The sequence below is a fragment of the Emys orbicularis genome, chromosome 4 (assembly GCF_028017835.1).
Source record: "Emys orbicularis isolate rEmyOrb1 chromosome 4, rEmyOrb1.hap1, whole genome shotgun sequence".
NCBI lineage: Eukaryota > Metazoa > Chordata > Testudines > Emydidae > Emys > Emys orbicularis.
In genome coordinates this window covers 72,586,123-72,613,714 of record NC_088686.1, presented here as the reverse complement: position 1 = coordinate 72,613,714, position 27,592 = coordinate 72,586,123, and the positions used below count along the sequence as shown (strand labels likewise).

The 27,592-nt window shown below is 42.9% G+C and overlaps 2 protein-coding genes across 2 annotated transcripts in view; one reads left to right on the top strand and one right to left on the bottom strand.

Annotated features, from left to right (window-relative positions):
• The window catches only part of PALS1 (protein associated with LIN7 1, MAGUK p55 family member), a 139,887-nt gene extending 135,057 nt beyond the window's left edge, over positions 1-4,830 (top strand). Inside the window, exon 14 of the mRNA XM_065402729.1 lies at positions 4,273-4,830. Within this exon, the coding sequence (XP_065258801.1) occupies positions 4,273-4,449 (177 nt within the window). The 3' untranslated portion in view covers positions 4,450-4,830. The remainder of the gene's footprint in view (positions 1-4,272) is intronic.
• Positions 4,831-8,228: 3,398 nt separating this feature from the next.
• On the bottom strand, positions 8,229-27,224 carry ATP6V1D (ATPase H+ transporting V1 subunit D). Its single transcript, XM_065402409.1, has 9 exons — positions 27,051-27,224; positions 21,580-21,697; positions 19,475-19,554; positions 18,138-18,205; positions 15,526-15,570; positions 14,935-15,038; positions 14,209-14,275; positions 10,784-10,862; positions 8,229-8,947 (listed from the first exon to the last, which is right to left on the bottom strand). Exons 1-9 carry the CDS (start codon positions 27,089-27,091, stop codon positions 8,806-8,808), a joined length of 744 nt encoding a protein of 247 aa, XP_065258481.1. The 5' UTR covers positions 27,092-27,224; the 3' UTR covers positions 8,229-8,805.
• Between the last annotated feature and the right edge of the window lie 368 nt (positions 27,225-27,592).

The window sequence follows — 27,592 nt, the reverse complement described above, 5'->3', positions numbered from 1 at the left end:
TAGTTATCATCGCCACCATCATCCCAGCACTGGAACCGGGGGGACTGGTTCTTGGCCCTCAACCTCCAGGATGCATATTTTCATATCACAATACACCCTGCCCACAGATGGTTCCTCCAGGTCATCATGGGGACCGATCAGTAACAGTACAAGGTACTGCCCTTTCGACTGTCGACAGCTCCTTGTGTGTTCTCCAAGGTCCTTGCAGCAATTGCTGCCTCCCTGCGCAAAAGAGGGCATCGTCATCTTTCTATACTGTAGTCTCAATGCCCCATCCGAAACCAATGCCCTTCACGCCATCCGTATGATAATGGATCTTTTCTCGAGCCTCAGCCTTCGCATAAACTTACAGAAATCTACACTGACATCCGTGCAACATCTAGAGTTCATTGGGACATAATTGGATGCCATACAAGACAGAGCCTTCCTCCCAGCTTAGATTCTCAGTGATAGTCAATCTTGTATCCAAGGTCAGAACCTGCCCCCAGATCTCAGACAGGAGATGTCTTCAACAGCTCGGTCACATGGTGGCGGCCACCTTCGTGGTGAAGTATGCACATTTACACATGCAATGTCTTTAGGCGTGGCTACGTACAATCATGTCCCTCACAGACAGCCCACACAAACTCCTTTCCATGCCCATGATGGTCAAGGACTCGTTACTCTGGTAGACTCAACCCAAAAATGTCTCTGTCTGGATTCCTTTCCTGCAGCCAGCACCACCCATGATTCTAACAACTGATGTCTCCTTGATTGGTTGGGGAGTGCACCTTCGCAATCATACAGTCCAGGACAGATGGTCTTTCACCGAATCCACCCAGCACATCAACCTCCTGGAGCTACGGGAAGTCTGCAATACCTACCGACCCTTTCTCCCACTGATCGCACATCGTGCCATCAGAGACATGACAGACAATATCACTGCATGTTGTACATAAACAGGTAAGGCGGAGAGAGATCCCGCTCTTTTTATGCTTGGAGACACTGAAATTATGGAATTGGTGTATCCAACACGGCATCGCTATCTCAGCCACATACTTCCCTGGACACCAGGTCACCACTGCAGACTCATTAAGCAGGCAATTCTCCCACGATCACGAGTGGGAACTGGATACGCAAGCCCTTCAGCACATCTTCAACTGCTGGGAATCACCCACCATAGATATTTTCCAGTGTGGCAAAAACACCTGCTGCCCTCAATTTTCCTCAAGCAGGACTGGGACACAGATCCCTGGACGACTCATTCCTCCTCACATGGGATGCTCCGCTTCTCTATGCCTTTCCTCTTCTGTTCTGTGTACTCCACAAGATACAGAGGGACCAGGCTCGAGTCATCCGTATGGCTCTGACATGGCCATGACAAGTCTGGTATACTTACCTCCTTTACGGAAGTATGCTCTCCAATCTCTCTTTGCCTGACTCTGCGACTCCTTTCTCAGGGTGCGGATCGCATTTTCAATCCCAGTCCACAGTTGCTCCACATCAAAGCATGGCTCCTCCATGGTTCCAGGATTCAGAAATTACCTGTTCAGAAGCAGTTGAACAAGTACTCTTGAACAGCAGACACGACACAGCTAGACGCACTTACCTCCATATATGGACTAGGTTCTAATGCTGGTGCATCTCCCATTAGGTCGACGCAATGAATACTCATTACCACTTATCCTGGACTATATTTTACACCTAAAATGATCAGGATTATGCACCAGTTCCATCTGTGTGAATTTGGCAGCTATCACGACCTTTCACTGCCACATAGATGGCCACTCCGTCTTCACTCACCCACTCATGAAATGTTTCCTAAAGGGTGTCCAAAATATTTACCCTCACATATGGGATCCAACCCCTGCTTGGGACCCCAGCCTCGTTCTATGCTTTCTTACGAGACCACCATTCAAACCAATAGCAATGTGTTCCTAGGTTCATTTATCTATGAAAAAGGCATTTCTTGTCACAATCACCACTGCCCAATGGGTCAGTGAAATTGGAGCCTTTGTGGCATACCCCCTGTACACAGTTTTTCACAAAGACAAGGTTACGCTGTGTCTACATCCTAAATTTTTACCCAAGGTACCATCCTCTTTCCATCTCAATCAACCTATCCACCTTCCTTGCTTCTTCCCAAAGCCTCACAGTAACCAACAGGATTACATACCCTCTGTCAGACGAGCATTAGCTTTCTACTTGAACAGAACTAAACCCTTCTGAAAATCATCGTACTAATTCCTCTCAATGGCCAAAGGCACAGCCATCTCTAAGCAAGGCCTTTCAAAATGGATCTCTCAGTGTATACATCAGTCCTACCCAACTACATAATTGACAACCTCCTCCTGGAACTAGAGCACATTCCACCTGCTCACTCTTCATCTCCTATTGTTTTCCTCAATAATGTCCCGATTATTGACGTTTGCAAAGCGGCCACATGGCCATCAGCAGACACTTTCGCCCATCCCTATACCATTACTCAGGACGTCTCAGCAGATTGTGTCCTATCGTCTGCAGTAAATACCGCTCCGAAGCCCCAGCCTTCCAATTAGGGGCCCTGCTTTCTAGTCACCTACAGTGGAGCACCCAGAGGGACATCAATTGAGGAAGAAGAGCAGATTACTCACCCTGTGTAGTAACTGAGCTTCTTCAAGATGTGTCCCTGTGGGTGCTCCACTACCCACCCTCCTCCCCTCTGCATCAGAGCTGAAACGTTAGCTCTGCTGCAGAGAAGGAACTGGGGGCAGTCGGACCACACAGCGCTATATATACATCCCGCTCATGGCGCGAGATTGGAGGTGTGCATGTGCAATCTGACGGGCACTGCTGATGAAGATCTCTGATCCAGGTGCACAGGGTGTTGCGGCACCTACAATGGAGCACCCATAGGGGGTCATATTTTGAAGAACCTTGATTATTGCACAGGGTGAGTAACCCTCTCTTTTGTGGAAGCTTTTATTCTAGCCTTTCCCCAAAAAATACTTTGTTGTTTGGGTTTTTTTAATTAAAGCCTAACAAAAATCAGGCTTAATCCTAAAATCTCTTTTACGCCCCTTTGAAAATCCCTGCCTTCTTATCTCAAGTATCCTAGGGAAACAATATTTTTTGCCTTAGTTAATGCTGCACTGGAATAAGCACAGGAAGCTTTGAGAAATCTGTCATGCTTCTGTAATCTGTTTACACTGGTAAAAATCCTGAGGTAAAATGATCCCATTCCACTGCTAACTTCCTTCCCAGTTCTCCTTCTGCCTCTCTTACCTGGACATTCATTTCCAGCCCACCTGCAATTTTCCTGCTTTTCTGCCACTTGCTCTTTCATTCCCCTGAAACTCCTTTTCTGTTTTTATTGCAACATTTACTAGATGGTGAACTGGTTTCAGCAACTCTGCATTGTGTGGTTCTTTACATTTCCTCATTATCCTGGTGTGTTTTTTTATGGTAACTCTTATCATGAGGCCTCTGTCCCTTGTCCCTTTTCCTGTAGGTTTTTTGTTTGGTTTTTAAAGATGAGCATATTTTAAATACGTTTTTCTAAACTCTGTTTTAATTCTTGTAATTATGTGTTGTTACATGTTCAAAGTCATGGTTCCTATTTCTGTAACGTAATCTAAATAAAGTATCTCAGCACTATCTCTTTCACATCACTGGTTTGGTTTTTTTTGTTTAAATTAATGAGAATTTGGCTAATACGTCACTTTGGCACTTCTGAAAATCTTACCCTTTATTTTATATGAAACATTTTCTTTTTTTCCCCTCTTATTTGGTTCCTTCAAGGGCATTTATTTGCTGGGCAGTTAATTGCAATAATCATTCTATCATTTTCCTTTTGTGTCTTTAAACATTTTTTCACTCCATACTGCATCATCATCTAGTGATGCAATAAGACTGGGCATGATCAGTAGAATTTCCTGACCAACTACTGCTAAAGACTTTAAAGTCTTTTAGAACACACATAACAAAAGTACCAAACTTTGGATAGTTATTAAAATGCACAGAAATGTCTCATATCTTGCCCTTATTAAAATACATGCCTGCTGTAAAAATATTTGTTGTAGTTGTACAGCTTCATACATTTTTAACCATTGTGTGTGGAATTAAATTTTTCTAGCCCTCTGTAGCAGTTTCCAAGCCAAACTTGCCTGTGCCATGAAAATTTTGTACAAGACCTTACAATCCCCTAATGAGTAGTTTTGTACTATTTTTTCCACAGTGAACATTCAGGTGGAGTGTGTGTATGTACATATAATTATACCATATAAATTAATTCCACCTATGTTTTCATTACAGCCAGAAGAACTAAGAGAAATCATAGAGAAGACCAGAGAGATGGAACAGAACAATGGCCACTACTTTGACACAGCGATTGTGAATTCTGATCTTGATAAGGCATATCAGGAGCTACTTCGTTTAATAAACAAACTTGACACAGAACCTCAGTGGGTGCCATCCACCTGGTTACGGTGAAAAAGAACAGTTTTAAGGGACAAGCAGATTTCTATCCAGCAGTCTGTCAAAGGGAGATTGCACATGAATCAATACAACTTAAATATTAGGTGGCAGTGTGAACTCTAGACCTCTGTGGGTGCATCCCTTGATAGTTGGTGTATTAGTGAAGAAAATCCAGTAGGCAGTTCATGAACAGAATGATATACTGATTAAAGATTTTTGGGGTTTTCTTCTCTTTGGACTAGAAATGGAAGCTCTGAACAAGCCAGTACAATTTTTAACAATTTAACTAGCCTTTCTAGCAGCTGCTTTACCTTTTCTCTCTACAATCACCTTTCTTTAAAAACTAAAGATTTTAAATGTATGTATATATACAGTCCATGTTGCATAGTTATAAATATTAATATTATTTAACACTGTTAACTTAATGACCTTGTGGGACATGATAGTAGTTTGTGAATATACCTTTTACAAAAACACTGGGCAGAGAAATAATCTACATGAGACACTAAGGTTTATGAGAAATTCTCCCCTTTTAAAAATACACAGATTAAGGTGCCGCTTTGGTCTGAAGCTGCCTGGTTAGGCTTGAATTTATTTTTTTAATTATTTACATTCCACTTTCTGAGAGCACTGTAATTTGGAAAATGTGTATAATGTAAATATTTCAACCCTTTGTGTCTTTTTAGTCAGACTTTGTAAATCAGATTTGACTGCACATTAACCTTAGGTCCAATGAAAGAGGAATATGTACTGATCTTTTAGATGTGATATTTTTATGGAATTTTGTTTTTCTTTAAAGCTTATCAGTTGATTTGGGAGCCATTGCTCCCCACAGATTTGTAGAGATGTTTAGAAGGCAGAGGTTATATTTTTATTAAAAAAAAAAAAAAAAAAAGACATTCTTATAAAACATGCAGATTTTAAAAAAATTCTTCCTGATAATGTAAACAGTTCTTATGTTTATAACATAAAGGATACTGACTGAATGGGCAGTTGTGGTTACTGTCTTTTTATTTTTGGCCCTGGTATGTCTTGTGGCTAATGGTCCTACAGGTAACTAACTGGAATTAAAACTGCTGAATGTAGCTACTGTAAGTAAACCAGTAACCTTAGGGAAAGAACTTGAGAAATGGAAACATATTTATTGCCAGGTATATATCCTAGCATGTTCTGCCATCCAAGTTCAGCATGTCCCTACAGACTAGCCTGAGCTGTGAAAGTTGTGCAGCTGTCAAATCTGCAGCAGGGCTATTCCAAGCATTGAAATGAAATAATGTTACCTTTAGCTTTTATTTGTTTTGGGGGAAGCATGAACAATCTTGAATGTGAATGTTGATTCTCTTCTTGTTTAGCCAGAGTGTTTCCTTGTTCCCACAGTTAAACACTGGAGTTATGTCAATGTGTAGCTGAATTCAATGTAACAGTGAGAAATTAAGTTAGTTTTTCAGTCTTGTTTTGTGTATATATTTTCTTCAAAGAACAAATCCAGGCAAAACTCTTTTGCCTTCTGTGTGGCCATAGCTGAATGAAGAGCTCTAAGCTACATAGAGAATGAGTATAGTGTGAAACGGTTGTTTTAAATCACTTTTAGTAAACTAACATTCCTGTATTGCAGGGTGAAATATAGTACAATCTCTGTCTGCAGTTAACCTAGAAGACCCCCAGCAAGTTGGTTGCCTATGGAGAGACGTTATATGCTGTTCAGTTGGGTTTTAGAACCGTGGTACATATTATCTTGGTGAACATGCTATGACTGAGAGAAGAATCATAAGGTCCATTCACTAACATACCTCCAGCGAGGCAGGTGTTGGAAGACTTAAATGACACTGAAATGAACTGCATATCATGTTTGGGCCAACAGCTAGAATGTTACTAAATTAGCTCTGGGTAAAGTATTCAAGGTAGTGGCTCCCTGCCTCACATTGCACGTGCATTTAACTCTTGAGTTTTGTAGCTGTCTCACACCAGACTAAGGTGCTGGGAGGCTACAGCATTATCAATCAATTCTGCTCTTCCAAGTTCATCAACTTTTTTTTTTTTTTTAACAACCTAAGAGATGTAATCTACAGTCACTTGAGAAAGTGAAAAGTTGTTAAAGTGCAATCTTTAGAGAGGCATCTTCAAAGGTGTCAGGTGAATTATCAAAATTTCACTCTATTACTGAACCCTCACATATTCAATGTTACATGATGTTGTCATTAAATAATGCTGTGAATGCTGGTAAATCTCACCCCCTTTTCTCTCCTACCCTTCCCCTGAATTTCCTCAGATGGCTGAAGACTTTGAACAGGCTTTGGAATGCAGTAGGTTTATAGTAGGTTGTGAGATGTTTAACTGTACCCTCTCTGTTTTTGAAATATGAGGGGGGTGTTGTGGTATTTCAGAGAGATCCATTTATGGAAGTAAAATGATCAAGACCATAGGAGTCAGTGTTGGCTTTGTATCCAATTATGTGGGCATGCTGGAGCAGCACTCCTGCAGGAACAGACCAGGCTCACTGAACTGACATATCCAGCTGAGCTCTGTATCTGGCACCAGTTTTAGAGTTTGACCCTGAATTGCCTGAACATGGAGTAAGCAGGAAATCATTTTCTACCATTTTGTCATGAAGGAAGTGTGTCTTTTCAGTCCCCTCCGGGGGTAAAAGGATGAAACAGACTGGATTACTGGAAGAAAACACTAAGCATTGTCACCTAATAGTCAGCTGAAAGGGGAAGGTATCTTCATTTTTACCAATCCAGATTTATTGAAAAAATGGTTTCATCATCTGAATTAACAAATATTAACAAGGATTATGAATATTGTATAATATATGATGTGGACTTGACAACTAAGAACTTTACTGTGACCTGTGGTTAGCCCCCAACTTGTACTTCTGTATCATGTATCTGCACTCTGTATTTGGAGACCTCATGAACTGCATACCATGTAAAAAATGTAAAATATTTAGACAAAATAAATCACTAAAATTTTTATCTGACATAGCTACTCTTGAAATTATTTGCTTATATGCTTGCTGAGCAATGGCAGAAAGGCTGCTTTGGGGTTGGTGAACATAAGTGTTTCAATTGAAGAGTTCCATTCTTCTGTAATTTTTTTAAAAAGCACTAAGTGCTCCTTAAGCTCAAAATAAATACCATAAGTGTCTTAACTGTGTGGGCACAGCTCATGGGCATGCATGTAGCTGATAGGGAAGACTGCAAATTAGGGCTGTGCTCATAGTCAAGTGGGAATTGAAGCCCAGCAGCAGCCTTACACCCCCCCAGAGCTCTAGCTGTAATCCTGTACAGTACCACACACTAGAGAAGACTGAGTACAATCCTGCTCCCAACTAACAAACTCATGCATTCCAAACTTAAAGGCAACATTTATGGCATTTCTTGTGCATGTATTGTACTACCATATTTGACTCCTCAACAGCAGAAGAATAATAGGACTGGCCTATTGCTTGTTTTTGCCTTGTCTATCTACATTTAGCACAACAGGGACTTCAGAGTCCTATATCAAGCTGCTCAGTGGCCTATAGAAAACGGCTTTGCCATTTCAGTCAAGGTTACACTCTAATGTGATCCACAGCACTTATCCCCCTTCATGATCACCTCAGGAGAGAAGCAAAGGATTCAGTGGGCATGGAGACAGCACGGGAAGTGGTCCCCTCTGGTTCAGGATTAAGGTACATTTGCTACGGGCAAAGCTTGCATTGTTACTGAGCCCGCTATGCCACAGTTTCCAGGGTCGTGAAAGTAGCAACTTTGTCTCCTACTTAGCAAAACCTTAGAGTGGACACCAGACAGTAACATTTAAAATTAATTTACTATCATACAGCACAGACATTAATTTTCTCCCACAGTTACACAAAATGGAAGATGTCTTCCAGGCAAGTGGTAATAAGTGTGGATTTCTGCAACAAGGTTAGCCTGAACAATCCAGCTTTTCTATCATTAATAGTTTGCAAGTTAATTGTAGCAACACCTACTTTCACCTGTTAACATGCACATAGGTTTTTTTCCCTCCCTTACAAGGAGTGTTTTCCACTGTTTTAAAGGTAGGAAGGAGAGAAAGGAGGGTATGATTGCTATAAATACATCCTTAATCAACAGCAGTACAGATTCAGTAGCCAAACAGATGGTGGTAGATTGGTGTAAGGGAGAGGGTCTTGCTACTGCCAAAGAGACCAGACTCCTGCTAGTCTCCTTTTTCTGCTTCCACACCCCACCAAAAAAAGCTCCCAGAGTTCTCATCTTGGGAAAAACCACAACCAATGGAGCTCACAGGCTAATACACCAAATGAAGAGCCACAAGTATCCAGAAAGCACGTCCAGAATTACATCAGTTAACACACTGCCCTCTGGGTCTCCCCCTCCAACAGAGCTACTCAAAGAGGAGGTCTTCATCCTTCTCTTCTGCTAAGAGATTGGCAGGTTCATGTTCCGCCCCAGCAGCTTTCCGTAAGGCCCGCTCTCTCTCATTCTTTTCTTTCAATATTTTTTTCTTCTCCTGGATCTTCTTTAACCTGCAGTGAGAGAATTGGGGTGATATTTAATGTCTGCATTGATGGTGCCTCTTTGTAAGAAATTAAGATGTGCTCCAACAGCTTGGCTTTTCCATCAGTCCTCTGGGAAAGGCAGCTGATGCAATACATTTGTATGTTAGGTTATGTAGGTACAACAAGATGCTCTCTGGGCCCCATATGCTGACCTGTTTAAAAAAAAAAAAAAAAAAAAAAAAATCGATCTTGTCTGAAGATCCCTCAATTCCTACTCCAGCAAAAGAGGCACCTGACCTGTATACACTTGGCATTCTATAGGCATGTTACTCTGGAGTGAACTAGTTCAACCTGCATAGAGTTTACTCCTTACTTTCCTATTCTTAGCTTGAACCTTAGCTCTGAACTGAGCAACTGGCTTCAGCTACCCTCCAATTTTTTAAGCCACAATTACAACCTTAAAACCTCTTACAAAAAAAAAATTCCCCCCAGCAAGAAAGAGACCAGGTTCTTTTAACCTTTCCTCAAACTAGAGCTTCTTGGCACCAGGTCACCTGCCTCTAACAGGCAATTTCCTTCCCATGGCACAAAGCCCAGGACTACACCCACAATTACAGATTCAGCTTAACAAGAGTCTTATTACCCCACAAAGAGTAGGCCATCCCTGTGCCACCGAAAGAGTGGACTGATTGGGATGTGGCTTGGAGAACCTCTGAACCCTCCCACAGTGACTGGAGAAAAATCTATCCACGACACCTGTTGGGATTCATGGGAGAACAAGTCAGCACAAGGAAAGAATAAAGGTGCAAAGGAACAGAAATCCAGAAAGAGCAAGCATGAGACAGGTAGAGCCTTTTTAGAAGTTCGTTATTTGAGAAAGCTTAATGCCAAACAAAAGTAAATAGAAATGAGTACAATAGATGGACGAGCCAGATTCCTTCAATCTGAATTTCACATAGGACAGAAAGATGTTCATGTTTAGCCGTGCCTCCTTTAACCTGGTACTAATGTCCTCCCACATTAAGCTTGACCTTCCCAAGATTCTCTCACCACAGCCCTTGAAAGTTTGCAGAATCATACATCAAAAACACTCGACCAGTATTTTTCTAGTTTGCATCTTGGTCCCTTAAATGAGAGGGTTTACACACTTTTGTGTGGTGAACACATCTAATAGCACAAAAGCAGAGTGTGGATCAACCTCCACTCCCCCATTCACAATTGCACAGGCCATTTCTCCCCCACCCCCCATTGTGATTGCATCACATCCTTGTGGCACCTACAGCAATTACTCTCAAGGGAAAATGTTAGGAAGTGTTTTTTAAAGTTTTCACCAGACTATCTTTTTGAAAGAATCACACCCGCACCTGCTCTGTTTCTGTCAGCTGGAAGCAAGGAAAGCCCCATTTTGCTTAAGGTTTGATTTTAGTGGCTCCATCAGTTCTCTTGTCAAGGCTCTGGAAACAGCATACACAGGAGCAGCCACACCAGCTAGGGAGGGTGGCCAAGAGCAACAAACTCCCATGGCATCTGAGAGGAGAGGGGAACTAGATCTACAGAACAGGTACTTAAAGAAGGACATTCAGCATGCACTGCAGTGCTCCACCATTCCCTCCAAAGGCCTCTGCACAGGGTGTCAAGGACCGCACAGCATAGTGGCTGAGGTTTACTCCCCTCTAGGAGGGAAGTGGCTGTGAACCTGTGCTTGGACAGCACTGGATAGTTTCTAAAAGCAGAACATCAATAGTTTAGCCTACTGCACAGTTCTCCTCCTCTACCCCATCACTATTTCTGTGTCTCAAGAGAGTCAGTTTGTGAGAAGAAAGGGAGGGGGCCAGCACAACCTCCTCCATTCACATCACTTACCTGTAGAACTCCTCTCGCTCTCTCTCATCCAGCTCCGTGATGATGTAGGACAGTGTGCGCTCAATCCTGGGAATAATCACTAAGACATACGAATAATCACTACCATATTAATCATGCAAACACCGCCTGTACAGTGAGGAGAGATCACATACATTCAAAGTCAGCCCAGTGATCTGCTTGTCTGAGAGAGTTTAAATGCCTCCCTTATTTTGACAGAAAACTGCAGTGTTTCATTAAGAGCGAGTAACCAACAACACACTTTTCTTTAACAGGGCTCAGCATTTCATAACCTGCACCAATAATTCAACGGAGCCAGCTTGCACTGGCTTCCAATGGAGGTTGAATGGGGAGAACTAAATAGTGAAATCGGTAAGTTTTTTTTTGTGGACAACTTTTTTCCCCCATGTCCAACAAACTTTTCATTCCACAGCTTCACGTCCTTGTTCTACAATAATGAGACAATGATTTGCTTTCTTTCTACATCCATACAATCTTATACTGTGATCTCCTCAGATGAGGCTGAAAAAGGCCAGGCCAGGCCTGGTGTCAGCCCTCACACGGGAGGCCTGCAAGACCATCCCACTTCTGTAGGTACGGAACCAATATCCCTGAGAGTGGAGTACTGTGCTGCCATAGGTGTTCTCTCTTGGATAAGATGTAACAAGATCTTTGACCACTACCGTCCTGAACTCTTGGAGGTCAAAGTCCCAGGCCATTTCCATAACAATGAAGGTCTTAACCCCAGTGTATTGGCCAAATTTCAATTTTAGAAACTATTTTTCTGCCATATGTTCTTCTACCACAGGTTCTTTCACCAGTTTGTTGGATGTGACTTTTCTACCCACTACTTCCTATCCTGAATGGTTGCATAGCACCGTTGCGCAAAGTTAAACTTTGCAGTGCCATGTTTAAGTTGTGCATGATAAGATCCCTAGTTTATAAAATGCTTTGGACTCCTTTCTGGATGAAGGGTGCTATAAATTTAAGTGTTGCACAATATCTTTCATACAAATTGTATGCCAACAGATGCAATGTCAGACAGTATGTGGTGCAGCAGCATGGTATGGCAAATTAAATTCAGTCATAAGGACAAGAGCAGGAGATGACATTTTCAGCACAGCTTTGACATGAGAGCTAGTCAATTCTGAAAGACTACTGCCAACAATAGGATCTGCAAAGGAGAAGGCTCTCTCACAAACAGTGTCAAGCTTGTTTGGAAGACCAGGGAGGAGGCCACTGCTAAATGAGTGAAGTGAGTGAGTACTGAGGGGAAGAAAAGACATGACCTCTAAGTTTGATGGAGCAAGTCCATGGAAAGCTGCATTGCTTAACAAGGGGGACAATTTAGAATTGAATCCTGAAGTAAGCAGTGCAGCAAAGGAGTTGAGGATGGAGTTCAACGTCATGCTTCTTTGTATATCTGAAAAGGCAAAAGAAGTCTGAAGAGCTGGGTCTTGAGGAGGTCTTTGAAATAATCTAAGTGGCAGGAGGTTAAAACTGGATGGCTTAGTAGAGGGACCTGCAGCAGGGTTGTATACAGGCAACACAGCAGAATGGCAAAAGACAGATTTGCCACCATCAGGAACAGGAAGGACAAGGAGTTCAGAGCCAAGGATGACACCAAAGGCAAATGAGAGATAGGAGTTATGCACTGGCATGGAGGATATGAAATTGTGTTTGAAGACATGTCTTTCCTAGGAGAAGCACAATCTACCTTAAGCTTTTCTACAGCACTCATTACCCTGTACATCCGAGATATTTACCAGAAGGAAGTGGAGACAAAGCAAGTCATTAAAATTACTTTAATGATAGTTGTAGCCCAATCATAACTCCAGAGTCTTCTCTTTCCTGCATAAGGAATTCTCAAAATTCCTCAGAGCATGGTAACAAAGTAATTGGTAATGGGAGGAAAAACGTCCATGAGACAATTGTGCTGACTGACATATCTGGTGACAATGTGATGGTGTGAATTGCTATAAGTGCCACAACAGTGAAGGCAAATACTGTAGAAGGGAAAAGCAGGGAGAAAAGTCTCAGGTTTTTCAGGAAAGGAATAGTGAAGAGAGACCGGGGGGCGGGGGGGAATGAATTTTGAACAGCTGATGAAAAACCAACTACTTGAGCTATGCAGAGCCCCGCAGCTCAACATGGAGGACCAGGCAAGGACCCTTGTTTGAAAAGCAGCTGGCAGTAATAAAATAGGTTTCAGAGTAGCAGCCGTGTTAGTCTGTATCCGCAAAAAGAACAGGAGTACTATAAATTTGTTAGTCTCTAAGGTGCCACAAGTACTCCTGTTCTTTTTGAGTAATAAAATAATCACCAAGAGGCAGAACAAAGGAAACAGGTGATACTCTTCACAGACTCCTGCTGGGATCTCAGAGGGGGGGGTGGTAAAAGCCATTTTGCACCAGAGTAACATGAAGGGCTGCAGGGGCAGGCTAGGCAAGGGGGTGAAAGACTCTGCCTGCTGACAGATGGAACACAGATCTCCCAAGGGAAGGGTGAGCTAGTGAGGACATTGTTTAAGAAGGTTTTATTGTTTTGTGTGATCTGTACTGTCCTGTGCTTTACATGATTAAATATAAAGAGCATAAAGTTGACAGACTGAACAAAGTGAGGGAGTGTTGACTGCTTCACAACTACTGCGTACCCTGGAGAGAGTTAAACTGTAAACCAGAAGCTTCACACCTGTTGGGTGGAGTTCTGGGAGGGGGGGCTGTTTGAGTACTGGGGAGTCTGAAGGGTCAGCGCTGTGCCCAGCAGGGCGAGACAGTTGGACAGCGGGTTCCAACACTCAGAAGGGGGATGCTAAACATAAGATATGTGCCCAAGGACCCCAGGATCCGTTCAAGGTCCAGAAGCTTAACACACCCCAGGAGAGCCAAAGCACAGATGCTTGGATTCCACTCACTGAAGTCTCAATGGGGGGAGCCACGAAAGGGATCTCACTAGGATCTATGACTGACCACCTCCCATTCCCACCCCATTCAAAATCTCTTAACATCCCTATGACAATAAAAGCAATCGCTTATATGGAAAAATGACAAAGGTAATATTCGTACATCTCAATGCAATGTAATGTCTGAAAACAAGGGGGAGAGTCAGGATCGCGTGGCTAGACAGGTATCCATGGAGCACCAGCAAACGCTCTATGGACTACAGTACAGCTCCCTCTCATCTAGTCCTTGCAAGACTTGCAACCTGTCTAATCCACACTGGCATTTTTATTTACAGTATAGTTCCTGGTTTATTCTCCACCTACGTAATATTGTTATAGCAACTCTTGATCATGGTAGAAATCCCCATAACAGCAAAGCAGACCAACAAAGAGCGACAGTTGCCAGGACTCTACGCTGCTCTTCATCTCCTAAGGAGGCTCAAAATCAGTTAAGTGTCTTAAAGAGGAAAGGCTCCAACTCACTCACCATGTTCAATAGCATTCACACGACGGTTCGTTATCTTAATAGCTTCATCCAGCGTGACAAATGAAGTCTATGACAAAGTGAGATTAAATAATACAAAACCAAATGAGTCAGTATTTTTACCATCCAACAAGCGTAGATGGCTTCAGGGAGCCAAGCATGCTTGCTTTAAAGGCTAAACTCTGCCCTGCTTTTGTGCAAACAGGTACATTCTCATGGACATCAGGTTTGTACGCTGTGACTAAATATTTGCTGTAACTAACTTAGTGTTACACATGTCAGTAACCGAAAGGGGGGCACTTACTAGCCAGGCATCTTAAGAGTTCAAAATAACAGTGAGAAAACTGGCCACAAAAAGGCCCCTGCAGAGCTATACTTGTGAGTAGCTAAAGCAGCCATTCAGTCTCTTTCTCACACATTTTCAGGAGAGGCTGCAGAAGACCAAGCGGATCCACGGGAGAGATTAACATGCAATCAGTGTCTGTGCCTGCCAGCAACAGCTGCAGGTGTGGGAGAGGTAGGGTAGAAAAAGGAAAGAAGCTCAAGACCCCGATGAGAGAAGACAGACTGAAAAAGAAGTGTAGTATAGTGGGAAAACTGCAGCCCTTTGGTCTCCACACACACAGCTCAGAGATCAAGGGGTTACTACATCCCTTAGCCACCAAGACTGTCCATCGAACAATTGAGAGAAACCAGAACCCCTTTAGCTCGTCTTCTGCTCCCACCTACCTGGAGCGAGGCCAGTTCTACAAGCAGCTCCACTGCTTTGGCATAGTTCCTCTTCAGTTTTGCCAGCTGCTCCCCACCTCTAGCTAAGCCAGTCAACTCATAACCTGAAATAACCCATCAAACAGTAGTGGCATTAGCAAGAATGAAGCCTCTCAACAAAATTGCCAGAGCACCACAAGTACAGGGATGCTTATGGGACTGCTAATGGAATGCTGAATCCTTCACCTCTGTCAGCAGTTCTACTCTAGAAAACATTAGTAGTTATTGACCATCATTACTGTTGGATGGCTGTTCAGTGGTCTATAAAGTCTGCTAATCCCACCTACTCGCTTGCAGATAGGTGTCTGTGCATCAGGAGCAACCTCCTATTAGAAATTTCAGTATACAGACCAAAGATTTAGTGACGACCAAAGCTACACTCCCCTCTGGCACCGAAGGCAACCCCTGCAGGTCAGCGTTGGCAGAGCAACATGGAGAAAGCTTGAATTATCAGTTCCTGTGCTGTCAGGGTTTCACTGATAAAGGGTTTCCAGGACACCCAGGTATTTTTCACAAGCACCCGAAGACATAAAAGATTCATTTTGTACTTACTGTCCCCTCCTTCTTGGTAATGCTCAAACACTGGTATGGTTACACCTGTTAAAGACACACAAGAGTTTGTGTAAGAATCACTGAATGTTTTATTTGGTTCTCAGACTACAGTATTATTTTTTTTACAAAGGCAGAACATGATATAGCTAATGTTATTTCAATTTCAATTCTAGCCTCTTCCTTCTCCCATAATTGCTCCTAACATTAAATTCTTTGGGAGCTGGAGCTCTCCATGCTCCTTCAACTAGAAGTCAATTTAAAAAAAAAAAAAGTTTGAACCAACTTGGCTTAGACACTTGCATATGAAAAGCTACGATTTTCTTCTTGATCGTCCAGTCAGAAATTGCGAGCAAAGGTAACTCAAATGACTGAAAATAGAAATTGCAAACTTGTATTATTTTTCGATCTCATTGAGACCCAGCATATAGCTATTTGAAGAAAATCAGTCTAGTAGTTCTAAAGACAAGCATTTCAATTTAAGAATTTGGATTTATAGTAGGATTTATTATTTGTCTTAAAGTAGCCTCCAGAGGCCCCAGACACCACATTGTGCTAGGCACCACACATCACATTGTGCTAGGCACCACACAAACATAAAATGATTTCTGACCCAAAGAGCTGACAATATAAGTACAAATGAAACAACGGGTCAACACAAACAGTGAGATTATGATAAGCAGAGTCCATAGTACATCGCTGTAGAATGTGTCTTAAAAACACAAATCCCAGAAGTTGCATTAGAAATTCAGGTATGTAGATTCAGTTTGATATTATTTGATTATGTTGATAAAAAGTGAACCATGTTTTAAGGTATGTGCTGAGCATTCAACTTTATAATGTTTCCTGACTCTGAGTGGCAATTTTTCAGTGTAACTAATGTATTGTGTTAGCACTTTGCATGGAATTTTCTGGCATAACCATGTATCTTTAGAGTCCAGGACACACACACACACCCCGCCCCAATAGTTATGCATTGTCTGATCGTCAAAAGTTGACCACACAGCAGTTTATGTACTCTCATTCATTTAGGCAAGGTGAGGGACTGGATTTATAGATCCTTCTTCCCTTTCTGAAGGCAGAATCCTGCATTTGGGGTGCAGCCGATTATTGTGAAGTGGTGAACATGCACACACAGTATAACTGAGGATATTCTGAGACATCTGGAAGCAGTGATGCTTAAAGAGATTTAAGAGGGATAAAATACAAGTTCGTGAAGAGGAAAGTGTTATTTACTCCTTCACATAACACAAGAACTAGGGGTCCCTCAATGAAATTAATAGGCAGCAGGTTTATTTCTTCACACTGTGCATAGTTAACCCATGGAACTCATTGCCATGGGATGTTGTGAAGGCCAAAATTAATAAGCTGGTTCAAAAAAGAATTAGAGAAGTTCATGGAAGATGGCTAATAGGTCCACCAATGGCTAAGATAGTCGGGGACACAATCCCATCTTCTGGGTGTCCCTCAATCTCCAAATGCCAGAAGTTGGGATTGGACGACAGGGACCGGATCACTCGAAATTGCTCTGTTTTGTTCATTCCCTCCGAAGCATCTGGCACTGGCCCCCCATCAGAAAACACGATATTGGGCTACATGGACCATTGGTCTGACCCAGTATGGTCATTCTTCTGTCCATAATGGAATACAGCAGCAAAAACAGCCAATGAGATTTTAAGGGTTGTATACAAAAGCAGGTTACAAAACAAACTGGTGATAAGTCCTTCATACAGCTGATGAGATACTAAAAATATGTTCATAAGTTAGAGGAAGCATAGAGAAGAGGAGCAAAAATTAAGTGGTTTGAGAAAATGATCTGAGGAAACATCAAAAGATCCTACATAATGTGTGTAGTCGGGTTAAGTGATGTCTGAGGGGAATATATTTGCACAAGTATTTGAAAGGAACTGTTCAGTGTGGTCTAGGTTGTATAACTAGGAATAACAGGATGAAATCAAACAAAAGTTAGAGCTGCATATACTAAAAAGCTTCCACACAGGAGATATCTACTAGAACATGGTGTAGCTGGCCTGAGGAAAGCAGTGGAAGCCCCACTGCTTAAGACATTAAAACTGGACTCGACAAAGTTCTGAAGAATAGGCTACAGTGGAAAACTATGCCTGGCACCTGCAAAAGTGGACTAAATGACGTAATCCCATTTCCCTGACTGCAAAATCTCTTATTGTAACTTTTTTTTTTTTTTTTAAATGGAGATATCCCATCTCCTAGAACTGGAAGGGACCTTGAAAGGTCATCGAGTCCAGCCCCCTGCCTTCACTAGCAGGACCAAGTACTGATTTTGCCCCAGATCCCCAAGTGGCCCCCTCAAGGATTGAACTCACAACCCTGGGTTTAGCAGGCCAATGCTCAAACCACTGAGCTATCCCTCCCCCCCCAAATGAATTTGTATCCCTCTCCCCATGGAGACCAAATGAATTTGTAGTCCACCAAGTTCTTATTTTCACATGAGAATGTCCCTAGTAATAAAAGGAGGGGAGAAGAGAAATGCAGAAGAGGAGACATACATTCTGTTTACAAACCATCTGTGTATTTTCCAGGAAACATAAATGGGCCTGTGACATACTTGTACTTTGCTAAGGTGGGGAGATAGTCACCTGCTACGTTGTCTTTCTTAGCTCTGATCTTGACTTGAGCTTTGTTCACGTTCTGGATCACAGTGGTACTGAAGAGAAGAAAATGCACCTTAATTGGGTAAAATCGAATCATGAATTCATCATTGTGTGCCAGGGTTAAGCAGCAGTCAAACTGCTTCGAGGATTCATGGAACAAGTCTCCAACTCTGGCACGGAGTTTTCTGAAGATTAGCTCACCCACACTAACAGTTCAATGAAGCAAACTTTTACATAGAAATCAAAAGGTAACACAAAAGAGCTATGAAACTAAGTGCGGAGACTGCATCTGTTCGTAAATGTAAAGAGGCTGAGTATCTAGAATGCACATTGCACACCTGGCCCACCAAGGCTCTTTCCAACCTCAAATCAATTCCTGAAAACCGTTATCTGGCAGAAAACCACACAAAAGTATTCTAGTAATATTATGGCTCTAATTTACACAAGAACTCAAAAAAACGTGAAATCTGGGTCAAGGTTCCAGCATTAAGTTGGATTTTGTGTGACTGTGCATAGAATCATAGAACTGGAAGGGACTTCGAGAGATCATCTAGTCCAGTCCCCTGCACTCATGGCAGGACAAGTATAATCTAGACCATTCCTTATAGCTGTTTGTCTAACCTGCTCTTAAAAATCTCCAATGATGGAGATTCCACAACCTCCCTAGGCAATTTATTCCAGTGCTTAATCACTCTGACAGTTAGGAAGGGGGGGAGTGAGTGGGGCGGGGTAGATCCTGGGTTTTCCTTAAATTCAAAAAGTGATTTTGGGTGTAAAAAGGTTGGAGACCACTGCCCTAGACAGTCATCAGCATAGGACCTCATGTCATCAGCATGGTAGATCTCCCTGGGAGTTACTGAGAGGTGATGAAACCATGAAAAAGGAGAATCTGCCTCTACAACTCAGCAATACAGAGCAAAACGGAAAACTAGACCAGCCTTCTGTTACACTTTCCCATTTCCCTACACTTTAAATTCCAAGCTGCAGAAGCAACCACTGGCTCAACTGAGGATTTACACTTACACTTAGCTGAAAGCTGCTTCTACCAGCTGATGTGCTTGTTTGACTTCCAAAATGATGAATATTTCCTCAGCACAAACTGTTTCTCTCCTTTACCCACCTTATGCTCCCACCCTTGATTGATGGTACCCAATGTATCATGAGGCTTCCTTTCCCTTCCCCAGCATCTACTACAGAACTTTCCTTTCTTCCACTCTTCTCCTAAAAGTGGAACCTACAGCCTGCTGGTTGTCCTCTCTTCCTGGGAAAGGAAAGCTGGGGATTCTCCATGTAGCAGTACAGTACAAATCAGTGGTCCTCACCTGAAGTCTCCAGCCGTAAATTTTGCCTCAGCAAGTGAGAATGCAGCTTCTCTCATCACCTCACCCATTAACATCTTAGTCTATAAAGAGAACAGAGATGCAATTTTAAAACTTAACAAAAATCACTCAACCTACAGCTGAAAAGCAGTCACCTCAGGGTGGGACATTACTGGTCGGCAGCTGTTTGCTGTACCTAGTTAAAGACAAATGAAGAAGAATCCTGTGTCTCGAAGTTTCCCAACTGTGGGGAAGTTTCCCAACACCCACCAAGGAGGCAGCGCAAAAAACTAAATATAAAGGTGACTTTTTATCTTTAAGATGGATACACAATGCAAGACTGCTTATGGCATGCCCCTGAAAGGCCACCACATCATTGTAAACTGAGAATCCTAGGATTTAACATGGTCGTAAAAATGGGCACAGCACAAGAGGGCTCCAACAACGTCTTACAGTGATTCAGCTGAACTACCGGGAAATCTGTTTTTTCCAAGTCTTCTCAGCGCAGATAAGACTTAAGCATTTCTAGCCCAGATAGTTACAAAAACTATTGAAGCCAAAAATTTGAGTATCAGCCAGTGCACTGCTGCCTTACTGAGTCTGCAGGAAACCTGATACAAACACTTCTGAGGCCTTATCTACACCATGAAATGGAAACATTGCTAATCATGGATGTCAGCAGCAATTGTAGCTAATGCAATGCTGAACACAGTTCAGTTATAAGAGTAGATGCTGAACACGGATTATATTTGTCATTTCACCTGACCATGGTTAAATCTTGGGTTTGCTCCTACTGCAGCAGATTGCACATAAACCCATATTAACACTGTGCCTTTACAGAAAAAGGATAAGATCAAGCTGGATAGAGCTTGCTGTCCCTACTTAGCAGTTTGTTTAACCAAGCAGCTGATACTGATGGTCCACAGCATCCTCCCCAAGCCAGACAGAGGGAAGGAAGCAGGTTAAAGTCAGTCTCGTTATGCTTCACACCATCAGAACGGATGAGGTTCAACAAGGATAAGTGCAGAGTCCTGCACTTAGGACGGAAGAATCCCATGCACCGTTACAGACTAGGGACCGAATGGCTAGGAAGCAGTTCTGCAGAAAAGGACCTAGGGGTTACAGTGGATGAGAAGCTGGATATGAGTCAACAGTGTGCCCTTGTTGCCAAGAAGGCTAACAGCATTTTGGGCTGTATAAGTAGGGGCATAGCCAGCAGATCGAGGGACGTGATCATTCCCCTCTATTAGACATTGGTGAGGCCTCATCTGGAATACTGTGTCCAGTTTTGGGCCCCACACAACAAGAAGGATGTGGAAAAATTGGAAAGAGTCCAGCGGAGGGCAACAAAAATGATTAGGGGGCTGGAACACATGACTTATGAGGAGAGACTGAGGGAACTGGGATTGTTTAGTCTGCAGAAGAGAAGAATGAGGGGGGATTTGATAGCTGCTTTCAACTACCTGAAAGGGGGTTCCAAAGAGGATGGATCTAGACTGTTCTCAGTGGTACCTGATGACAGAACAAGGAGTAATGGTCTCAAGCTGCAGTGGGGGAGGTTTAGGTTGGATATTAGGACAAACTTTTTCACTAGGAGGGTGAAGCACTGGAATGGGTTACCAAGGGAGGTGGTGGAATCTCCTTCCTTAGAGGTTTTTAAGGTCAGGCTTGACAAAGCCCTGGCTGGGATGATTTAGTTGGGAATGGGTCCTGCTTTGAGCAGGGGGTTGGACTAGATGACCTCCTGAGGTCCCTTCCAATCCTGATATTCTACGATTCTAGGACTGGCCAGTTTTCTAAAATTCAGGAGAGCCTGTAGGGAGCTCTGGGACAGAAGGAAGCAGGGTTTATGGCTGATTGGAGAAGGAAGAAGAGGGGTTTAAACTCCTAAACAGAGCCTTAGGCCCCTTGCACAGCTTCTTCAGATAGAAAAACTAAAACCACTTCAGTGTTATTTACCAGACTGCAGGTTACCTGCAAAATTGCACCAAATTCTAACCGATGTGAAAGTGATCTCAATGGAAGCATTATGGAAATGCATGGTTTACAGAACATAGATAATTTCCTAACAGAGCAAGGCAGACATGGTAGAAACTGAATTCACCTACCTCAATGATTTTCTTTAGTATCTGTCGGAATCGAAGAGTCAGAGCATCAGATTTTTTCTTTAAGAGGTTACGACCCGTCTGGGCCCCTTTCAAACGAGCCTTCATGATGGTCTGAGCCCTATTAAGCAGGGAAAGAGATACAGATTTTTTTCTGTCACTCAGAAGGATCAGGAGAAAGCAAAATCATTTCTCACATGGAAAATGATGGAGACATTAGGAAGTATTTGAAGACATGTTAGTCTTCTTGGTCTCCTTGACCACAAGCAGCCACTTGGTGTGGTGCATTTTCCCATTTGTAAATTAAATTAAATTTAAAATTTAAACCACCCGCAAGCAGCAGCAGTAGCTATGTTGGTGGGAGAACTTCATATCCCTGAGCGACATAAGTTTTGCCAACAGTGGTAGAGTAGACATGGCCTTAATCTCCATTTACCTCAGTTCCACATATATAAAGTAAGAAATAATAACACTTCTCTACCTCACAGGCATGTTGGGGCAATAAATTCATTCATGTCTGTGAGACACTGAGATACTACAGCAACATGGGCCATATAAGTTCCTAAACAGACAAGAACCCAACTTGCACTGAAACTTCTGAATGTTCACAAAAAGAACAGGAGTACTTGTGGCACCTTAAAGACTAACAAAAAAAACTTCAAAAACAGACTCCAAAGAGAGACTGCTGAACTTGAATTAATATGCAAATTAGATACAATTAACTTAGGTTTAAACAGAGACTGGGAATGGGTGGGTCATTACACTAATTGAATCTATTTCCCCATGTTAAGTTCTCCTCACACCTTCTATGGGTCATCTCGATTATCACTTCAAAAGTTTTTTTTCCTCCTGCTGAGGATAGCTCATCTCAATTGATTGGCCTCTTACAGTTGGCATGGCTACTTCCACCTTGTCATGTTCTCTGTATGTATAAATATCTTCTTTCTGTGTGTTCCATTCTATGCATCTGATGAAGTGGGCTGTAGCCCACGAAAGCTTATGCTCAAATAAATTTGTTAGTCTTTAAGGTGCAACAAGTACTCCTGTTCTTTTTGCGGATACAGACTAACACAGCTGCTATCTGAATGTTCACAGTAGATTGTAATTCAGGGAATAAAAAGGAAGCCTGCTTTTTAGAAGAACTGAATACCTGGAATTTCACACAGGTTCAGAGATTTCACAGCCGTGCACCAACTGGCTTTTTCCAAGGTCTAACTATCAAAGGCTGGCTCATTTTCTAGTCCAAGCAAGATTTAACAGACTCCATGTGTGCAATAAACACAGTCCTGTTTACCATCAAGAAAAAGCCAGAACAGCTAGAACAAAAAAGACTTCACCAAGCATCTTCGATGTAGAAAAGATTTATGCCAATACGAAACTTCACTAATAACAAGATGGAGTAAGAAATTCTGTTCAACTGAGGAAAAGACAGATTAGAGGCAGGGTTTTTCTCTTTATTTATTAACAGGAGTTGCTTTGAGTTTACTTCTCTGCTGAGACCCCAGTCAAGTCACCTCTCATTTTTAGAGAGAGCGCGCTCTCTCAAACTAAGGTATAATTTTCAGGATGAAATATTATTCTAGACAACTATAAAGACTGCAAAAATGCTCACAACAGTGGGAAAAAAATTCACCTACCTAATAGGCTCCCTACAAAAATGTCATGGAAGATCCATCACTTAGGACATTTAAAATTTAACTGAACAAGAGCACTAGTGAACAAAGTGAAGAGAACAATTCAGTAGCAGCAACCAGACAAGGCAGATAACCTAATAGATTATCTTCGTGTCCAGCATCTACGATTCTGCATTTCTATGAATGAAGCTTGAACGAATGAAGCTATGAATTCAAGCTCTGCTATGTAAGTATAATAATCCTTCTACATAGGATGCATTTTTTATCTTAAGCAGAGGTCTCCTTTAAAAAGATCTGGAATACAACAGCTATTCAAATTAAAAAAAAAAAAAAAAAGTCAGTTATGCCTCAGTTGTTGTATATTAATATTGCACACTACTTTGATCAAGGATCTCAGAAGTGCTTTTAAAAAGACAATTCTACTGTGAGGAAGATGAATGTTATCCCGGTTTTACATAAGGATAAACTGAATCAGAGGAGTTCAGTTCATGCAAGTCAGAGTCAAGAACAGAATCCAGAACTCCAGACTCTCAAATGCCTTCCCATAGCATTAACCCTTCTTCCCAGAGCAATTTGTACTCAGAATACTATATGGAAAGACCTTGTGTTCTGCTCTCTGGCCCCTAGGGATTAGTCATGTTTCACTTTGCATAATGGAACTTCAAAAGAAAAAACAAATTTTATCAAAATATCCCTAGTTCAGAATTGGTTGTATTCTTCTGGAAGTATGTTGAAGATACACACCTATTCTAAACCTGGGGAGTCCCTGCATCCACATCTGCAGAACGTTTAGTGATCTGTGCTTCAGGAGTGACAAGCGATAGAAAAAGGAGATATCTAGACAAACAATGAACCTCTCGGGACCACATACACCACACACAGCTATTCTCAATTTCAACAAGGAGATGTAGGCAGAGACTGCAAACTGACCACTTAGATCAAGATGGAATATAATGTGCTGGGACCCACCTACGTATTAATGCTGACAGAAGCTCCATCAGCACGATTTTATACAAGACTAAGAATGACCCTCTCCTGCTCATGGCCAAGTTGGGTTGCTCCTACCCTGGAAATCTGAACAGTTATTGAGTAGAAACATTACAAGACAGCAGTTTCATAACTCGAACTTTCAAATGTCTTGTGTTCTGCTGTAATGATGGCCATATGCCATGCTTTGTCAAAGACATCTGACTACATGACAAATCATTTGCTGTCAGCACCTGGAAAATTACAGAGAATAGGGATTATACTGTATTTAGTTGACTTCCTCTGTCAACACAATTAGCTGTGAACCCTACATATCCCACTTGCAATATCTGGGACGTTGTTAATTTCTATCTGAAATTAAAGGAAAAGCGCATCTCAGTGAATGTCCCCATTCTCAGCTATATATCAAAGACTGTAAATGTCAAGGAAAGCCATGTATGAAGGCAGAATTTAACACCAAGCATAGAGTTTGCCCCTAACACAGGCCTCATTTTCCAACTTAAATAAAGCTATCCTCTTTCAAGTAAAAGCAAAACCAATACATTCTTCTCCTGTCCCCCGTCCCGTTCTTTATCAGTTTTATGTATAAAAGCTTAGGCCAGCTCTACACTAGAGTCTCTGATAAGCTGTGATTTGTGACAGACATTGCTGTGCTGGCAAGAGTCCTTAGTGTAAATACAGTTATACTGGAAAAACTACACTTTTGTCCGGAATAGCTTATTTTGCCTATGCCAGGCAAAGCACTCCTAGCATAGACCTGGCCTCAATCTCCAGTTGTATGGTCACTGAATTTCTGAGGTGCCTTGATTGCCTCATTACTAGTCTCAATCCTGAGATGGTTTCTCCAGGAAGAATTGATTTAGTTTCACAACTCAGTCTTCATGCTCATTCTCCCCCAAGTCCACAAATACAAATAGAGCATGGGCAAAATCAGGAAGCTTAAAATGTGACCTCTCTGTTTATGAAGTCTGTATTTTTTGTTGTGTTTAACAGAAAAAATGTGTGCAGAGACCAACTCTAGAGCAACCCAGTACATTATGTGATGGACTGTTTTTTCTTTAATTTTAAAGATTTATATTTTAAAAGGGATTGCCATAACAAAGGGAATAAAATAGAAGCTATCTTAATGTGGCCCAAGCTTTTTAAACCCAGAAAACTGCTGGTTCTGAGGATTCCCTTTGTTTGTTTGTAGCATTCAGTGGAATTTGTACCGCTCAATAAAAACACTACAAAAAAGTAAACTACTTGGAGCTCTGGTTATAAGGAGACAAAGGGAAGTTAGTTTGGAATTTCATAATTCACTTGTCTCTGTAAGAGATGGGGAACTACAGACACATCTGCACTAGTCATATGCTCATCTCCTGAAACAGTTTCCATAAAGAGAACATAAAAGATTCTCCATCACAGGCAATTTTTTTAAATCATAAGAATGGCCATACTGGGTCAGACCCATGATCCATCTAGCCCAGTATCCTGTCTGCTGACAGCAGCTAGTGCAAGATGCTTCAGAAAGAATGAACAGAACAGGGCAATTATCAAGTGATCCATCCTGTTGTCCAGTCCCAGCTTCTGGCACCCAGAGGCTTAAGGACAACCAATGCATTGGGGTTGCACTCTCAACCATTTTTTGAACCTAGTTATAATTTTGGCTTTAATGATGGAGTTTTGTAGGAGACTAATGTAGCAGTACAAGACAGAGTCTCATTTGCTTGTAAGTTCCTCAATGATACTCAATTGAATAGATTCATTAAAAAGATTGCAAATGCATTGAAGATACTTGGAGGGAATGCTACTGACAGAACTGACAAAAGATGGAGACGATGTAATGGAAACTTATGTTGATACAACCGCTGGTGTCCAGACAGCAAACTATTGTATGCTATAGGGTTCTCCATCTGATATGCTTCAGGATGAGAGGTTTCAGTATTGGACTGAGAACTACAGGAATGTGTTAGATGCTTGGAGATCCTGGCACAAATTTGCAGAATTTGACATTCATAGGAGTAGGCAGGATCTCAGTTCAAAACCTTTAGCACAGGTATTTGAGAGTTTCAATTTCTGCAGGAAATCAATCCCTTACAGTTGTTCAGGCATGTCTCAACAAGGCTGAGGTTTTACTCAACAGGGAGTAAATGGCTCACCAACCAAGTCAAATGTTACAAGCTATCGTGGTTGTCACAAACCCCTTCCTCGCTGTGCACTTTTCCTAATAAATACAGGGACCCCAGTTTCCAGCTGCCCTGTACAACTCAAGTCAGATGTAATCAAGACTAGATGTTTTTCTAAAAGACAAGCTCCAGTTCAAACAGGAATTGACACAGGGAAGTCCTAGGCCGGGTTACACAGAAGGTCAGACCAGATGATCACAACGGTCCCTTCCGACCTTGGAACCTGTGAGTGACAAAGCTGGGACGAGTCACACACAGCGCCTTGCAGCCCCTGCACCCAGACAGCAAAACCCGAAATCTGTAAAATCCCCAGCCCTGGTGTCAGAGCCTGGGCCGTTCCCCGGGGCAGCGTGATGGGCGGCCTGGGGTAGGGGTCCGGGAACAGCGCCACGCTCGGGCCGACGTGGCTCCCACCCCCCGGAATCCCATCGGCAAAGCAGCGACGGGCAGGGCCGCTGGGCGAAGCAAACGGGCGGGCTCCCCCCAGCTACCCGGCGGCGCGGCTCCGAGCAGGGGTCCTGCTGCTCCCTGACTGGCCCGTAGCTACCACCGTGACGCCGCCCGCCCGCTCCCTCCCCGGTCACTGCGCCAGCCCCGGAGCCGCCTCTGCCCGCGACAGGAGGGGAACCCGGCTCAGGCAAGGGAGGGAGTCCGGCAGATGCCCCTGCCCGGGCGGGTCACTCACATCCGCGAGGGGAAAACCTCGATCCGGTCCTTGCCCGACATCCTGACCGCGGCGAAGGGCGCTCGCGACCCACTGCTGCCTCCGCTACCACCCGGCTCGGTCACGTGTGACACCACGACCGGTAATCAAGGGTGGGACGGACCAGACTCCGCTTCCGCTTCCCGCAGCTGGCTCCACCCCAGCGCAGCGACGCCGGGCGCAAAGAACACGGCGGAACTAAGACCCGGATGTTGGGCCCTTTCCGACTCCGTCGCCTCCATATGTCGCGGATTGACGCAATATGGGCAAAACAACGCGCGCCTGTCGGGGCAGTGGTAGTCACGTGCCCTTCACTCGCTCCAGCGCCACCGTGTGACAGAAAGGAAAATGCATGACTTGTTCCTAGGCCGGTTTGTACCGCCAGGAGGTCCTCGACTCTATGGTTTCTGCGACTTCTTGCGCGCGTGTGTCCCTTTCAGAACCCCCGCCCTCCATCGGATTTGGAAGTTCCTGAGCCGATCTATGCGTCCCGAAGATCTCGCACTCTATGATGAGTCCTCTAG

What these genes read in the sequence shown, in the direction of transcription:
- ATP6V1D (XM_065402409.1), bottom strand. Translation starts at nt 27,091, where the DNA reads ATGTCGGGCAAGGACCGGATCGAGGTTTTCCCCTCGCGGAT. An exon ending in TGTGAATGCTATTGAACATG is followed by an intron (nt 10,863 to 14,208) that starts GTGAGTGAGTTG and finishes CGTATGTCTTAG; the next exon opens with TGATTATTCCCAGGATTGAG. An exon ending in GAGCGAGAGGAGTTCTACAG is followed by an intron (nt 8,948 to 10,783) that starts GTAAGTGATGTG and finishes CTCTCACTGCAG; the next exon opens with GTTAAAGAAGATCCAGGAGA.